At 41.3% G+C, this 18,562-nt stretch overlaps 1 protein-coding gene across 1 annotated transcript; it reads left to right on the top strand.

The window, feature by feature from the left end:
- Nucleotides 1-2,037: 2,037 nt before the first annotated feature.
- LOC309671694 (kelch-like protein 8) lies at nucleotides 2,038-17,269 on the top strand (the record flags this gene model as incomplete). The annotated part of the gene is given in 10 exon segments (XM_082482982.1): nucleotides 2,038-2,253; nucleotides 5,569-6,117; nucleotides 8,688-8,874; nucleotides 9,561-9,704; nucleotides 10,908-11,019; nucleotides 13,067-13,100; nucleotides 13,102-13,272; nucleotides 13,847-14,006; nucleotides 14,996-15,197; nucleotides 15,647-17,269. Coding segments are annotated over 10 exon segments (1,899 nt in total). The 3' UTR covers nucleotides 15,771-17,269.
- Nucleotides 17,270-18,562: the final 1,293 nt, after the last annotated feature.

An 18,562-nucleotide genomic window follows, 5' to 3' on the forward strand; every position in this document is an offset into this window, starting at 1 on the left:
TCAAAGGGAATGTTAAACAAAGCAAAGGTGGTGAATACCAGTAGTTGAGGATTAATTTGAAGTTAAGAGAACCAAAATATCAAGATTTTTCCCCCTAGCTAACTATAAAAACATCTTAGTATAGGAATTTGTCAAATCTGGCATAGTAGAAATTAAGTTTTCAGCAGGAAAAGGTATTCCTTCTTATAAACTATGTAAATATCCTGTGATCTGTAATATCTGTGAACTAGTTTGTGATTTTGGAATAAGTAAGATCTTTCTCTTAGGTATCTTTTAAAGGAAGAATACTTACCTTGCTTACAGCACCATCAGTGAATATTCTAGGCACGTGTGATATTACTTTAACCTGCCTGGCCCAGTGCAGCCAACAGCCTTGTCACTGCACAGGACGAGGAGCTGGCAACAACCCTGTGACCTACAGCAGAAATGAGTATGACTTCCTGCTTTTTCTCCAGTACCGATGCCTGAGGAGTTCTAAATTTAGCATGGACGCTTTCCAAATATCCCAGAAGAAAGTCAAGTCTGCTCCTAGACATGCGACTTACCTTTTTATTGTAGAATAATTTTTTTGTTACTTCAGCCAGTCCACTTCCTCCAACACCAGAGTCCATGAGCAGAAATCACTGAACTACAGCAATCATCAACTCTTAGCATAAAACGAAGAATGAATGCATAATAAATTAACCAGAAAACATGAAAACCAAAGTTTCGTAGCCAGTGTAAGAGAGGAACACGCTACTAAATACGGTCTCCAGAGACTTTGTCTTAAAACCTTACAAATCCATTTGCTTTCCTTGCCAAAATCTAACAGAACTCCTGCTTGTAAGCTATATCAGTAACTCCATGCTTTCAAACAGTATTTCATTTTTTCTTGTGGACTTCATAATCTTCCACAAAACGTGTGGATGCATGGCCTAAATCTCACTGAGGTGGCTTTCATGAGTTCTAGGCACACAGAGCTGAAACTTAAAATATGCTACTGAACTGGAAAAATATTTGCTCTTCCCCTAATGCTGAACTTTTTTTTTTTTTTTTCCAAATAAAAAGCTGGACTTAAATCTTAACCTAACTGAAGCTCACAGTAGCAGGAAGAGTAAAATACTCGAGTGACAGAAGCAGAAAAAACCTTCTCCCCATTGTCTGTGGTATCCCTGATTTGTCTTTCAGCCCTGGGAAAGCTATGATGTTAGTATGGCTACAATTCCTTTAGTCCGAGCTGTATAAAACTTAGACACCTTAAATATCTTCAGCTAAGCTGGGTAAACAGTATAAAATAAAAGCTAGCAAGCAGGAGCAAACTTGCTCCTCATTGTCATGCTTTAATTATCAATCTGTTGGATTAATAAGGTTGCTAGATAAAAGGAAATAATTTTAATTCCAAGATTTTTCTGTAAGTGTAAATTCTTGTTCTCTAATTCTGTAGAAGCTTTTTATATTTTGCTTACATTTGCATAAATGCATAAAACGCTTAAGGATTGCTTTAGCTTTTTAAGAGACCGAGGAAAGCTGAGTAATAAGTATGTACAAAATACCCATCGGGGTCAGATCAATAGTTTGTCTATGGCAGCAGTGATGAGAGATGCTATTTAAGGACCAAAGAAACACGGTTGTGTGTGGGCCGTGTCACTTTTGTTCCTCTGCCATCCACTGCAGTGAGATCAGGAATGTTGGAGGATACATCCTTGCCTTTTCTTTTTCTTGTCTTTTTTTCAAGAAGCGTGGGCAACAAGTTCACAAACAATGGCTTTTCCTAAAGGTACCTGTGTAGGATTCTTGACTGTGGGTCTTTTTTCCCTGCTTTCTCCTCCCACCTTCCCCAAGTAAGGTTATAGGTAGTATTTATAACATGTAATCAAATTGTTAGGTACTACCAGTACCTAATGTCTCATCATTTTTTGTGTTGGGTTTTGTTTTTTTTTTTTCCGAACAGGAACATGAACAGAATTTAACTGCATTTTAGGATTTGACTCCTGATGGGCTGGATTTTGTCTTGGCATGAATTTTTGAAGATTGACACAGTGCAAGAAGAAACAGCCAATGGCTTCAGAATCCATGGTTCCAGAGCAGGCAAAACAACATCTGATAAAGGGAAAAAAGCGGCAGCAACAGCAGCAGCAGCAGCAGCCTAGGTCTTCCAACAGTGACGGTGAAGATGACATCTTTGTATTTGAAGCAAATGAGGCTTGGAAGGATTTTCACAGCTCTCTCCTTCAGTTCTTTGAAGCTGGAGAGCTCTGCGACGTTACACTAAAGGTGATATTGTCACACATCCATTGCATTTAACAGCCTGAAGATTAAGCTATGAATACGTATGCTGGAGATGGCTGTGAATTTGGGCAGGGGTATGCAAAGCATAGAATACCTGTTGGATCTGAGGCATCTCTATCTAGGTGTTTGTATTTTTTTTTTATTTAGGAATTTTACAACTGAAATGTAAACATTTAAGATGCTAACAGTCCAAGAGAGGACGTGCATGACTTCGACCTCACCCAAATTGCCTTCTAAGCAGGTTCCCACAGTTGATCAGTATGTAACTGTGCAATTTCAGCTCCTTGTAGCCTCTTTGTTCTCACACACTTTCATCCCTAATTTTATCTCTATTTTTGCATTCTGTGTCGCTCTGCTAGATCTTTCTGGGTAAACAGGATTTCTGGAACAAATCTAACTTCCAGCATTCTCAAAGAAAGGAAAAAAAGAAATCCAAACAATTACGTTATATAGCTGATCAAAGAGTAAAAGAGGAAACTAGTTTTATGATTCTTGCATAGCATTGCTTTAATGCATTCTTTGTAACTCAGTTGTATATTACTTATATCCTGATTACAATAAATTTACACCTAGAATCTGTAACAGTGGTTGCCAGCACCTACAAATATTAACTATTGCTTAGCTAGACATCTTAGTAGTGCAAGATAGTTATTTAAGGAAAAGAGATGAAGCATATCTCCTACACCAAGAACAAGTGACCGATGCCTTTAGGATAAATTGTTTGACTGCCACTTTTACCATGAGATATTAACAGGGAAAATCCTTGACAGATGTGTGTCCCTGGTGCCCCCTGGGTAGGCACCTCAATTTTCTAAACGCTTGGGAGACAATGGAAATCTCTGAGAGGAAGAGGGTTTCTCTCCCTTCTGCCCCAGTGGACAACAGGAGTAGAATAAGCAAGAACATTTTTCGGTTCTGCTTCACAGCAGATACTAAATTGCCTGTCACCAGGCACTGAGCAGGCACTAGATGCAGCAGTGAATAGGTCCAGTGGCTGATAAATTGAGTGGCTCTGAAGTCAAGGCTCATAGGACACTGAATGACAATACTGCAGCTGCTCTGGACAGCACGAGAGCCATGAAACAGAACTTGCCTGAGAGCTCATCATCAGGTCTTTTTACATTTGTCATTTTAAAAGGCATTTTGGGAAAGATGGTTCATGTCAGAACTAATAACAACCCTCCTCTTCCCTTTTTTTGACCTCATCTTTGCCTTTTCCACCCACCCTTACAAAAAAGGCAGAAAGTCTTATTTTATAAACATAGTTAAGTGTATACATGCCCCTGCTAGGGAAACTTGGCTTGGAAAATACACTTTACTGTGGCTGTAGTTTAACTTTCCCTAAGTTAGGCTTGTATTAATGTTCATTTGTATTATTTGTGTGGAGCTACTTTGGTAATTTAAGAATATTAGATTGCATTACTTGGCTTCCAGTCCTCAAGTACAGAATATAATCTATGGAGGTTAGAGTAACCTACGTACATCGTACTGTAAGGCTTCCTAAATTAGTGATTTTAAAGTAACTGGTAACTATATCTTGAACTAGAATTTTCTGGAGGGCCTGATTTTTCTTTCTGTAGTGCTCAGGCATTTCTCATGTTTTAAGAATAAGTCCTTCTCTACTGAACTTTCTGCTTGTTTGCGTGACCTCTGATAGTGAGGAATTCTGGCATTGCTGTTGTCAGACCAATTATTGATTTAACTGCTGGCTCTTAAAATACAGTAATTAATAAATGGAGGGAAAAACTGATTTAGAAATACCAAGAACATGCTTGATATTTAAAATCAAATAGATTTGGGTAAAATAGTGAAGCCACTTAATTCAAAAGAAAGATCTAATTAGAGAGTGGGATGGTGGGCAGAATAGAAATCTCTGAAGGTGAGAATGGCCTAGGAGCTTTCCCTGATACAGCAGACCAGCTGGTACCATCTTTTTGCATCAGTACTATAATTAGTTGGAGTGCTGACACTGTAACAGTGGTAAACTATGGGAGCACAGAGGGAGACTTGCTCTGCTCCAGGAGTTAAAATCTGGAATTTCATCTACTGTAATGCTACTGTCATATGAACAGCTCCCTGTTAGAAGGCAGACAGTGGCAGACGCATACAACCTGCTTTTCTCCTGTGGTGGTTTTTTGTTCATTTGGTAGGTCTATGAATTGTTCCTTCTGGAGTGATCTTAATTAACTCACACTGAACCAGCCATCTTTTCCTCACTTTTACTCTGCACACTCTTTCATGTGTGTTTGCTTTCTGTACTCGACTTACTGCTCACCAGGCAGGTTACACTTGTGTTGATAACACACACTTTTTAAAAAGGGTAGAGAAATTGTGTGTTGAATCAGAGATAGAAAAATCTCCAAATTATCCTTTATAATTTATTATCCCCCCCCTTTTTTTTTTTTTTTTTTACATTGCAAGACCGCTCACTTTAACGCCTTCATCTGAAAATGAACATGTAATTTGAGTCTGCCAGGAGTACCGGTTGCTTAACTCAGCCATCCCTTTGTTAGCGCAGACTGATGAATGACAAAGGCTGTAAGAAAGCACTCCTGTAACGCAAATAAGTAGTGGATTGTTCCTTTACCTTCACTACCTACATTATCTTAACATAGTTGAATTCTAGAATTTTATAAGTGAAAAGCTTGTTTTGTGCTTTCTGATCGGAATTTTGAAAAATACCTCCTCTTTATGGGGAATACTCTATCTTTTGTGGCTGAACAACTTCTAAAAATCTTGAAGTGATTGGTAGCTTTTAATAATCCCTGTAATACCTGTTATTACTGCCGTTTTACATGAATTTGCTGCTAATATAGAGAATTATAAATTCCTCAACATTAGTAAAAGTCCAGAGGTTTAAATTAGGTTGTCTAAAAATGTCGCTTTACAATTTACACCCTCCCCGCCCTGCAAAGTCTCTGAAATACACATAAAAGAAACAAGTGCCTGGCAGTCTCCTCCTGTCTCCAAGATGCATCTAGAAGGTTCCTAAGGATGTTTCATTTAAGAAATAGGACACGCCTCTTAAAGAAAAGCAAGTTCAGTGCATCAGTGCTATTGCTTCTTTGTGTTACGGCCTTGCCCTACTCTGGTGACCAAGTTCCAACTCAGACCTGCTTGGGATACATTGATCTGATGTCAGAAGTACAGGGCAGATGGAGTTATTTTGCTTGAACAAAATACAGTAGCTCAATGCATATTGAGTTCAGGATTCTTATTTCGGCTTAACTGTCCGTCCTATCGTAGCCAAAACTGACATTCCAGTGAAAGACTGAGGGTTATTTTCTTCTTTTTTTTCAGGTTGGTTCAAAGCTTATCTCCTGCCACAAACTGGTGCTAGCTTGTGTTATACCTTACTTTAGAGCCATGTTTCTTTCGGAAATGGCTGAAGCCAAGCAGACATTGATTGAGATCAGGGACTTTGATGGTGATGCAATAGAAGACCTGGTGAAGTTTGTGTACTCCTCCCGGATTACTCTGACAGTGGATAACGTCCAGCCTCTCTTGTACGCTGCTTGCATTCTTCAGGTGGAACTGGTAGCAAAGGCGTGCTGTGAATACATGAAGCTGCACTTCCATCCCTCCAACTGCCTGGCAGTCAGGGCATTTGCGGAGAGTCACAACCGCATTGACTTGATGGACATGGCTGATCAGTATGCTTGCGAACACTTTACAGAAGTGGTGGAGTGCGAAGACTTTGTGAGTGTGTCACCACAGCACCTCCATAAACTCCTGTCCTCCAGTGACCTGAATATTGAAAACGAAAAGCAAGTTTACAACGCTGCTATCAAGTGGCTGCTAGCCAATCCACAGCATCATGCGACGTGGCTGGATGAAATACTTGCACAGGTAGGGCAGGCTGAGGCGCTGTGTGCCTGTCTTGTCACTGGTTTTGTTGTCTAATCAACTGTTTGTCCTTGGGTAGATCTCATGATGAAAATTGTTCTCGGCAGTTGGCACCTCCTCTGGTATTCGCAGTTGTGAGTTAACAGTAGAATATCAGGAAGAAGTCATATTCTTCAGTTTCTCTTGTGAGATGAGTACTCACTACATGCTCGTGGCTGGGGAGTGGGGAGCCAACGAAAAGCTGCATCTGTGTTAGAGCAGAAAATTCTTAGATTTACACATAGTAGAGTACATAAAGCCATCACTTCACTTGGTTTGATACTACTACAGCCTGAAACACTCACTTCCCTTGCTGGTAAGTGTTTGTACTTAAGAAAAGAGAGCAAAGCTGTTGAGGAGCTTTTTACGTGTCTAGGAGAGTAAAACTGTAACGGAGATGTGTCATATCAAGTTGTGCTACTTCTAGAATGTTCCTATATTTAATTAACAAAAGACCAAGACATGTTAGCCCTATAAGCAGGCTAGGAAACATATGCTAGACCATTTAATGCTCACTAGGCTAGCACTGCTGGTTACCTGTAGGAGTTAGCAGTTTAATGATCTAGACTTGATGAGAGTCCACTGCTTCTGAAAGAAACACATACGGGTATCAAAAGGTCACTTAGCTGAACTTATTTAAACACCCATCGGACCTCCTCCTGTCAAAGCGTTAGGTACGTCAGTTATTCAAGCTCCGTATGCGTTGATTATGGGAATTTAAAATACAGTATTTGAGACAGGTATAGAGAACCTGTGCTGGGGAGGAGGGTGGTACATGCTGTGCACTGCAAAATGCCCTGTGAATCTTAGCAGGTAGGATCAACTGTGCCATTTCAGTTGTCACTGAACTCCAGCTTGAATATTTTGCATTCAGCAGAAGTGCTAATATTGGCATCATGTGAGTAAAGAGAGGCCCACTAGAATACTGCTGTCATTGTCTTCATGCATCATTTTTCACCTTTCCTGGTAAAAGATCACAGCTGTTTATTAACTGTCTTCCCAAAACTTTCAGTTTCATCTAGACTAGCATGATGGTTTTGGTAGAAAAATTCCTTCTTTAGTACACTATAATTAAATTTATAGGCAATATAATTTGAGATTTAAAAAAACCTTCATTATTACCCAGGTGTACAAGTAGGTGAGATTAACATCTTTGTTTTATTCATGGTAACCAGTCTAGAATGAAACAATGAAAAAGTAAACCCCTTCCTGTAAATATGGGTTATTTGCCAGAGTATACGGAGCCATCAGGTGATTTGGACATTATTGCTAGCAGAAAACATGCCTGGGCTTCGCGATGGTTATTATCCACATCATAACCAGCCTTAGGGGTTGCGCTGTCATCATGAGGTTCTGAATTTGTCAGCCTTGTGCTCTTACCGCATCACTTGCCTCATGAGTCTATGAGCAGGGCTATGGCTGTGCTTTTAATCGGCCAAAACCAAGACAGGCCAAAGTAAAGGAAGAAGTGGGACTGAAAGCAAGCGGGTAAGGAAGAACTGGTAGAAACACTTGCTTACTTCAAGGCAGGGACATGTGTCAGCCATGTAACAGCACCCTTTTGCTGCTCTGAGAAGCACTGGAGATACTGGACTTCACAATTGCTGCTGAGCTAACTGGGAGGCGCCTGACAGCATCGATTCCAAACCTTAGGAAGTCAGATGCTGGTTTGCTTCAGTCCCCCCTGCTAACACCTGTCCCACCTTTGCACCCGATTGTACTTCATATTCCTCACTGTTTCTCTCAAAAGGACAAACGAAGGGTTTGCTGAAATAAGTGACTGTGGGGAGGAAGACATTTCAAGGCAGCCTTGGAGAGGCTGACCTTATTTCAGATGTGCCCTGTCGCTGGGGATTGCTCTGGGCAGTGACCACCTATAGCCTTACCCAGAAGGAGCCTTTCTTTCCTCAGCCTGCTCACCAGCTCTCTGCTAGGGAACCACAGGAAGGATTTGGGGAAGGAAACAATTAGCTCTCAACGTTGGGGTTTTTTTAATCCTGTAGTCTGTCAAGTCCACACTAGAGAAAGGTGTTACTGCACTATCAATACCTCCTTAATAGACAGACACTTAGTTCATGCTGATAGTGTTTCCTCTTTGACTTGCCACCCAAAGAAAATCAGCCATTCTAGCAAAAGCCCTCTTATACTGGCATAGCAATGAGCTGAAAATTCACCCCCTCAGCAGACTAACCTGACACGGGCTATCCTGGTACAGTCACGGATGCTGCCTGCATCACATCAGGCAGGTGCAGTTGCAGTACAGGCAGCGGCACTTCTTCCTCCGCTCAGCCTGGGCCAAGGGGCAGTTCTCCACCGCTGCTTAAATGCAAAGGGTTGTAGCAAACGTTTGTCACTAAAAAGAACTGTTCATATCGCTGTTATTCTGGAAAAAAGGTATGAACGCCTCCCTTTTTAGTGAAGAGCGTGGGGCTGGCAGCTGGCTCAGAAGCTGCCATCTGTTATGCTTGCGTCACTGTAAATGGTGAGACTCAGTCAGTTCAGCCAGTTACTCCAACTGTGTTCATTTCTGTCAGGTACGGCTGCCTCTCTTGCCCATTTGTTTCCTTATGGGTGTTGTGGCAAAGGAAGAGATTGTCAAGCAGAATCTAAAATGTAGGGATTTGCTGGATGAAGCAAGAAACTACCACCTTCACCTGAGCAGCAGGGCAGTGCCAGACTTTGAGTACTCCATTCGCACAACACCAAGGAAGCAGACTGCTGGTAATTAAATGTGTGTCTGATTATCCCATAGGGAGTGGTGTGGAGAAAAGGCGGTGCGTCTGTGCAGGGTTAGGTAGCTTGGTAGAAATGGTTGTTAATGACTTAATGCAAAACTGGGAAAGCCGTTGTGTACCTCTCTGGTAATTAGCTAGTGTGCTGCATTGTCCTAGCAGAACTTTAGCTGTCATTTGCTTTCTTTAAAGCATTATTTATTTATCCTGATTGGCTCTATCTGTATTAAAGCTAGAACTGTTAAGTATCTTGTGACCAGGCAGCATGCTCACAGCTATACCGACAACAGTGGACACTTATCTTTGGGCACGAGAAGGTTGAGCTAACTTTTAAACTCTTTGGCTAACCTACACCAAAAGTGAGTGATGAATATTAGACTGCAAATCCGAATTTTTACGTTTTTATATTTAACAATGTTTATCTCCCTGAGCAAAAAATCACAAAAAGCATATTTAAAATATGCATTGGTTTTGCATCAGCATAGATAGTTAATTGCCATAACAGCATGCCAAGCAAAGGCAAAATCCAGCACCCAGTTACGCAGGGCAATGACTGTGCCCCCTGAAGTGAAATATGACTTCTCCCGAACTACATAAGTTTCAGTTCACTCTGCTGTACAACTTTATCCCCCATCTTCCTGCTATTTTTCTGGAAACCTGTTTTGTCTTCTTCAGGTGTGTTGTTTTGTGTCGGTGGTAGAGGTGGATCTGGTGACCCATTTCGCAGCATTGAATGTTACTCTATCAGTAAGAACAACTGGTTCTTCGGCCCTGAAATGAACAGCAGGAGAAGGCACGTGGGTGTGATCTCTGTGGGAGGTCAGTAATGCTATTCTAAAGGCACTTGTTTGCTCCTTTTGGTGGAATCGGTACTTGTAATAAATAAATCTGTCTTCCAATGGCTTACCTGTTGGATATTCTTCAATTTAGTAAGGCTTCTTCCCCACGAAGGGGTTTGTGATTCGGAAACAATCTGAGAGCATGCTTACTGAAAAGATATTACTGTGAACTGGGAGTTGGGGTGGTTCAGCGTGCAAGAGGCTCTGGGGAGACCTTACTGTAGCTTTTTAATACTTAAAGGGAGCTTGTAAGAAAGATGGGGACAGACTTTTTAATAGGGGCTGTTGCAATAGGCCAAGGGGTAATGGTTTTAAACTAAAAGAGGGAAGATTTAGACCAGATATAAGGAGACATTTTTTACAATGAGGGTGGTGGAACAGGTTGCCCAGAGAGGTTGTAGATGCCCCATCCCTGGAAACGCTCAGGGTCAGGTTGGACAGGGCTCTGAGCAACCTGGTCTAGTTGAAGATGTCCCTGCTCATTGCAGGGGGGGTGGACTAGATGACCTTTTAAAGGTCCCTTCCAACCCCAACTATTCTATGATTTTATGAACGGTACATAGCCTCTTCTCTTAATAGGCGATTTAATTTTTTTTTAACCCGTTTACAAAAAAATAGCCTTACACAGCAGAGTCACCCAGAATTTGCTAGTACTCATACTAGCTCCCTTCACACTTAACTCCATACAGGCAAGTCACTAAGACCATAAATCTTCCAAGAACAGACCTACCTTTATTTTTGGGTCTCCATCTTCTGAAACCAGGTCCGTGCAGTCCAGAGCAGCTTAGCACCCATGATGCAACTTCTCCTTGTAAACGGTAGCTCCTGTGTTGCTGCAGCAGAACAGAGATTTCCCCCCCTCCCACCCCCCCCCGAAAATCTGGAGAGACTGATATAAATGTCCAAAAATGATCTGACCTGCAGTACTCAAGTGATGGGAAGATTTTTTTTGTCTACATATCTCAAGCTTTGTATAAAAGTCCAAGTTAGAAACAGATCTCTGGTTGAGTACAGCATATAAAAATATAAAGTCTGTACTTACTAAAATCTTGATATTGAAAACATTTGAAAACTTTAACCTTTATTTGAGCTTGTTGTCTCCACATAGGCAGGGATATTGCATAAATGAAAACTGAAATGTTGCCAAGCAATCTCTGTATCAAAAGATGCATATGTGTTTCAGGTAAAGTCTACGCAGTAGGTGGACATGATGGAAACGAACACTTAGGAAGCATGGAAGTATTTGATCCTCTCACAAACAAGTGGATGATGAAGGCATCAATGAACACAAAGAGGTACGTGATCCAAATTTTAAGTCCTAGTCTGTGATAAATAATTTCTTGCTGACGCTGAAAAACACCATGTCTGTCCTGTCTTTATTTGGGTTTCCAAACTGTGCTATTTTTAGTTTTGGGTTGTTTTTTTTTTTTTTTTTTTTCCTATTTTGGGGCTTTATGCTATCAAACACCTTTATTTACTAGCTGTAAAGCAAATACAAATTTGCATCACATACTTGCATACATCACATATTTTCAGAAACACAACGTTGTGTGTAACATACTATTTCAGTGCAAAACTGCATAATATCTCTCTCTCTCTAGGGAGAGGCCCTGGCTGGTAACATTGGTTACGTTTACACTTTGGCTTTCTTTTGTCACTATTCTTTTCTTTCTTGGGGGCCTGGCTTCTGGAGCAGAGAGCTCTTCTACTCCAGCTGTGCTTACATTCCCGTATCTAGGGCATTTCTGCTATGCCCGATAAAGAACTTGAAACTGATAGACTTCTGTGGGTTTTTTGCGCTTTTTAAGAATGAGCAAGATGACTGCCAGTGAACAGTCACAGTGAAATTCTTCATGCCCAGGAAACCTTCATGCTGCCTATGTTTTTGCCACAAAAGGCCAGACGCACTAAAACACTTAAAGTCAGATTGAGGCTTTTTCTTGCCTTTTGACATTTAGGATTCTTTTAAGGAGTCACAGATGGGTAATTTTTTGTTTCCGTTGTCATTTAAATCAACCTCTTGAATTCTACATTCTGTTTTGTTATTTGTTGTTTCTAAAAGCATCATGTACAAGCAGGAGTGAACTACTGAACACGGCTAAGTCCTCAAGCTATTTGTAGCTGTGACATAATCAAAGTAAAAGACCCAGACTCCCAGAAGGAGCTTCTTACTCCTCCCTACTGCCACCACCACAGGGCATATTCTCTGCAAACATCAGCCCTAGATTTCTGTGACATTTCTTACTCAGTACCTTGGTAAATGGAAGGGCTGCTGTGCCTTGGCTACGCTCCATTCCTCCCATTCATGGACATGGTGTCCGAATACTTAGTTGAGAAAAAACTGCCACCATTGATGCCATCTATGTTACCTGGTGAGGCAATGCAAGATAAGGTCAGGGTATCTCCCCAGTGTGTGTTCTGTAGAAAGACTGTGCATCCCTTGCTCCTTCCTGCCTTGGTATCTTCGCACCTGCCCTCTGTGTAATGAGGCAAGAATGTTCTCAGTGAAATGGTGAATCACCTGTCTTGGTACTTAAAGCAGAAACTTAATGCTTCTAATGAGTCTAGACCATACTTTGCATTTTGTAATACTGATTGTATTCTCATAATTGTAGATTCAGTAGAAAAAAATCTGACAACTATTTTAACACAGACTTAATAAAAAAGAAGAGAATGGAAGAAATTGTAACTAAATCTTTCTAGAGTTCACTCATCTAATATCCAGCGCAGGCTTGCTTTTAATATGTATTAATATCACCCCCCCAAAAAATCATTCCCAGATTGTAGCAGCAGCTATACCAGCAAAGTTAAAACCAGCAGGTTTTGGTTCTCCATAAAACAAAATGTGGTTCTTCAATAAAACAAAATAGGAGGCGTAAAATTCAGTACCAAGAAATCACATAGCTAAGCTAACCTCATATATCTAAGCGTGTAATTAGAAGACTTGGGTCTTGGGTGACATTCAGTCAAAACAGTATTCCGCGTCCCCCTGCCTTTATTCTTTAAACAGGAGCTTTGTCTTTTTGCAGTCTAGAAATATTCTAGCTGCAACAGTCCTGTTCATGGATCACACAATAACGTAGAGGTGCCTGGGAAAGCTGAGGTGAAGTCAAGATAAAACTGTAGAGCCCCTCTCACGGGAGGATGCAAACATACGAAAGACTTTCAGGATAAAGCTGCAAGACTGATGCAGGTGTACAGAGGGCCAGCCGCAGTTACTGGTCATTATTTATTATAAACTTCACTTTTAACATTTTCATTACTTTTTCCCCCATAGTTTGAAACAGGTACCAGTCAGGTAACATTGCACTTGATGTGTCTTTCCCATTCCTTTTCCTTAAGGACTTGCACTGAGGTGTTGATCCTGTGGTTTTCTTAGGAGAGGAATTGCTCTTGCCTCCCTTGGTGGCCCCATTTACGCAATAGGAGGTTTAGATGACAACACTTGCTTCAGCGATGTGGAAAGATATGACATTGATTCTGATCGATGGAGTGCAGTCGCCCCAATGAACACTCCCAGGGGAGGAGTTGGCTCCGTAGCCCTTGTGGTAAGTGACTGTTTCCTCCCAAGTTGAGGCCATCTGAGGAACTGAACTGCTTTTCCCATCTGCTTTTACAAGGCAGAACACAGGATTTTGAACAAAATGCAGCTGGTAGGTCTTAGCACCTCTGGTCATCAAAATCCTACTGAGCTGTGCAAAAGATGAGGATATTTAGGATAATACTCAGATCAAACGGAACTGCGCTCCCTGTTTCAACAGCAGTTGAGGGACTGGGAGCAAGTACCAGGACCCTTCTAACAACATCAGGCTAACGCTTCATGTGTCATTCCGAAGACTCTGGTTTGTCATGGTTATTATGTTTAAAGGCACTGAATGCACCTGCACTTTAATGCCCCCGTCGCCGTGTATACTCTGCAAAATATCTGCAACACTACGTAACTGTTTAACTTCTTTAACAGGAAGACAGCGTTTACAAGTTAGATAATTAAGTCTGTTGTTGGAATTCTTAAATAAAAGTAAATAATTAGGACTGTGTGTATGTACCATGTTTTCCTAACATTGCTTATGAAAAGCTGAGTAAGAATATATTCATTACAAATAATCTTTCTCTATACAACAGAACCATGTTTACGCTGTGGGTGGCAATGATGGTGTAGCATCTCTTTCCAGTGTGGAGAAATACGATCCCCATTTGGATAAGTGGATAGAAGTGAAAGAGATGGGTCAGCGAAGAGCTGGTAACGGTGTCAGTGAGCTCCACGGCTGCTTGTACGTTGTTGGTGAGTAGAGATGCGGCATGTTGTAGTGCTGTTTCTGCCAAGTACTGGCATTTGGAAGAGGCGGCTGTTGCCAGAGGAACAGATAGACCTGACCTGTACTTTCCATTCTTGGGCAAGAGAAGCAAGCAAGCAGAACCAGAGCATGCTTAAATGAAGGTGTATTAGTGAGGAAATAAAAAGCAGTTCCTAACCCACATTTCAGGGTTCAGGACAGTATGTCTATATAGAAAATCCTCTCGAGACTCACTAATGTTGTTTCCTTTTAGAAAAATGATTCTTAAATTCACACACTTTTAAAGCACGCTAGTTCTGAGTGTAGACAACAGTAGCTTTATTGCATAGTGATTACACTTATTTCACAGCCTGTTGTCCCAGGCCTGTCGTGTTCCGCTCTACCTTGCATTTACCCGCTTTCCTAAGGGAGGAAGATGCCAGGTAGGTATGCCATAGTCATAGTTAGAGCTCTGCCTTGTGTATTATCATAAGCAATTTAAAAAGCTTCAAGTAAAACGCTGCTCTGACAGCTGCCCCAGCAAGGGGAATACATCACTGAAGTCTTACTTGAGGATTTTTTTCCTACTCAAGTATTCAGCAATGCCGTAATTCAAAAACATCACAAGAGTGCGTTTTGCTTAAGTGCAAAATAAGATCAGGACCATCCTTTTACTGGTCTTAGTTTTTTTTTTCTATTCCAAATTAGAAGCCATTTCATTGTAACTATGCATAAGATGAATTCAAGGAGAAAAATAATAGAAATCTCCCCTGTCTTTGCAACTTGAGTAGAAGAAAACTGACATTCTTGGTGATGCTTGTATGGTGAAAGGAGGGAGAGCTGTTAGGTTAATTCTTAGATGCTTGTAAAATTCATTTAAAGAAACATAGCTGGACACTAGCCCACTGAATGCTGAGAATAGCCTGATAACGCCAGTCCTGGATATCCGTCAGCACTAGAAGTGGCTAAAAACTGATAATATGATGATTCTTTGCAGGTGGCTTTGATGACAACTCTCCACTGAGCTCAGTGGAGCGGTTTGACCCACGCAGTAACAAATGGGAATACGTAGCAGAGCTTACAACTCCGAGGGGTGGTGTTGGCATAGCGACCCTGATGGGTAAAATTTTTGCAGTTGGAGGTCATAATGGCAACGCGTACCTGAACACGGTGGAAGCATTTGATCCCATAGTGAATAGGTAATTTAAATTTTTTTATTTGGCTTAATAGGCCAATGAAATCTGCCTATATGAAAACGCAACATAATAGAAGTAGTGCGCAGCAGGAGTCTATCTATTGTTTCCTGGTAATAATTGAGTAATATCCATGACTAGCGATGCAGGAGTGCTGCTTATGCCATTAGGTTCTTCTTGTAAATATTAGAGCACTACCTCCTCCTCCTTCTTTCCGTCCTTTGTTCTCTTCCTTTCGCTCAATAAGAATCTACATTCTTCTGGTTGTTTCAACCCGATTTTGCACTAAATTTACCAGACAAATAATGAGCATAAACTAGCAAGGTATATTTTGCACAGACTATATAACTAGGCTGTATAATAGAATTTCAGACACAGAAAAGAAATACTTTCCGCTTGCTCAGAAAGAACAGGAACTTATTTTTCTTTTTTTTTTCCTCTGCCATCTTCTTTAGGTGGGAACTCGTCGGCCCTGTGTCACACTGCAGGGCAGGGGCAGGCGTGGCTGTGTGCTCTTGTCTCAGCAGCCAGATCCGGGACGTGGGCCAAGGATCCAGCAATGTTGTTGACTGCATGTGAGCTCTGCTGCCTCCTCCAAATTCCAGAGGAACGATAGGAAGGGAGGCACTGCGGAGCTTTTAAACACCGTGTTTTGTATGGTAGGTTAAGAAATGCAAACAATACATTTTCTTTGTGAAGATGTTACCTCCTGCAACTGTAAAGCTTTTGGTGGCTTTCTATCAGTAGTGATACGGAAAAGTCTGTGAAAACATGGAATAAAAGTATAACTCACAGGAGAAAACCTGCCAAGAGCTGCAATCATCCCATTTTTGAGAAGCTGTAATTTCAGAATCATTTGAGGCAACTGGTACAGGGACTCATTATTGAACTGTAAACCAGGCATGGGGTGAGGAGAGAGAGCAGCAGTTAGTACTGCTGAGCCTTACCCAACAGCCCTGCTACGCATTTTCTGAAGGACTCGAGTGCCATTTAATGTAACTTATTTTCGGGAATGTAGTCTTAAACATTTCCTAATTGTGTAAGAGCTTTGTAACACAAAGCGTCTCAAGTTTTAGAAGGTAACGACATCCCTGTTGCACACTAAGAGAAGTGGAGCAGAGAAGTTCACTGCCCATGTCCGAAGGGACTGCTGGCAGCAGTGGAAATAGCAGGTACTTGGTCTGAAACCTGTCTTTCAATGTACTTTCTCAAGCTAATATACTCGTTAGAAAGCTGAAAAGATTCTTGACCTGAGCTTACCCACTAGAATACTGGGATTCTCAAGTCTTCAAATAAAATTTGTAGTAACTACCCCCCCAAAGGCAAGTTTCTGTTGAGAGGTCATTCCTGAAGTAACGAGTGTAATTTGTCCTACTTTAAGATGGCAGTGTGTGAAAATGTCAGCTTCAGAGGTGTCCGAGTCACCATTTTTATACAAAATGGAAACGTACGGTAAAAGTTGCAGTATTCTGTAAAGACCTTTAAATGCAGTTCTAGGAGATGACATGTCCATTTTCAGTAGCCAGTAGCAACTCAGTGGTAATTCTAGAGGTACAGGCTCTTTTAAGATAGTTAAGCCTCAAAACAGATGACTTAAAGCTTCTATAAGCCAAAGAGAATCAGCAACAAAAAGAATTGGAAATAAACCAGTACTTACACGAAAAATTGAAATATGAACTTGACAGTGTTGTGTACAAAGTTCTGTTGCTACGCATTCAGAAGCCCTGTATTCCAAGTAACGTCCAGCTGGAAAGACTGCACATTGCTGTTCCTGCATCACCGCGAACAGACCGACAACTGACAATCCTTTGTGACCAAAGTTTGTTCCAAGTGACGAGGGAGAGCAGCAAACTTCTCTGCACGCAGTAGCAGGGAAGAGGCAGGGCAGTACGACCATAAGGTACAATCACGTTTCGCTGTTGAGTTACTATCATTTAGCTTTTCTGTTTCAAATGGCTTTGCACTTTGGTAGCACCCAGGGACAAAGTGGACGGTACTGTAAATAATGAAACATTGCAATAAAACATTTGTACTTCAAAGCACCTTGTTTCTAGCATGACTGGAGCATGCTATTGTGGGGAAAGGTTAAAACAATGAGTCTTTTTTGGTTTCTGCAGAGTATAATTCCCAACCGGAAACCTTTGTCAGCAGAGAAAATCCTGCGTTATTAATCTGAGATAGCACCAGAACTACAAATATTTTGTGCAGAACTGTTTTTAGAAACATTATTGCTGGAAATGTGATAATGATGTCAAAATATCAAAAATAAAAAAAAGCGTAGGATTACTGTGGCAACAAAGTAATGACTTACCTGCATATAAAGCCCTCGTAATTTAACACCAGCAAACTCGTTTTTCTTCTTACTGGCAACAGGATAATGATGACAAAGAAGTACCCCACCCCCCCAAGGCTGAGGGGAGAATGTAGCCCACCCTGGCTCCCCGTGGTGAGGCAGCCCTCCAGTGGCAGCAGGCCCTAACTCCCACCGCATCGTCTAATTTAGAACTAAACTCGGGATTTGCTATAGCAAAGTATTTAAACATCCAAGCTCAGGAAATCGTGCATCATGTTTAGATGCAACTTCTGATCCCAAATCATCCCGAATCCCAAATTGTTACTGCTTCTGTTAATGTTTTTCCTGCACCTAAAAGCCTTGAACTGACCCATAAAAATCATGAACCCAAAGATGTCCGTTAGAACATCCTTTAAACACATAGAAAAAATCAGTTTGTAAGAATCAAGTGCCGTCACAGTTACTCACGTCCAAGTTTCCAGCCTGCTGATTTGAACACCGTCATGGGTTTCTGGGAGGAGCAAGACCAGACTCGACCACTCCCGACCAGCCCCCTTGGCCCTGTATCTCCAGTCACACTGGTGCGCAGCCAGTGCTTACGGGTCACCCTGCTGCCGCCCCAGCTTCTGGGACATGTCGCCTCCCATCTCAGCTCTCCTGCTGCCTCACAGCAGCCTTCACGCACGCCGCTGCTCCTCACCTCAGGACTTGGGACTGTGGCTTCCCAATTCCTTCCAAACCATACGGCTGCCAAGGTCCACGCATTGTGTTTGTCTTCAGGACATTTTAGTCTGAGCACTTTTACGTATGGAAGATCAATACAAAGACAAAGATTTCTCTTTAAGTCAGGTTTCCGTTTGCTACATTCAAATAGTAATTTCTGATTGTATTTTTTTCAGGACACGCCATAACACCATGATGATGCAAGGATCTTGCATGTCTTCGTGTTTATTTCAATTTTGTAAATTATGTCTTCTCAAAATAATCTTAAATTCATACCTTATTGTTTACATTCAAAGAGGGTTGTGAGAATTTGGTTATACTTTCACAGCTTTGATTACTTTTTAATATTGCCGTT

The sequence above is a fragment of the Vanellus vanellus genome, assembly GCF_965231255.1.
Source record: "Vanellus vanellus genome assembly, chromosome: 4".
In the NCBI taxonomy this organism is placed as follows: domain Eukaryota; kingdom Metazoa; phylum Chordata; class Aves; order Charadriiformes; family Charadriidae; genus Vanellus; species Vanellus vanellus.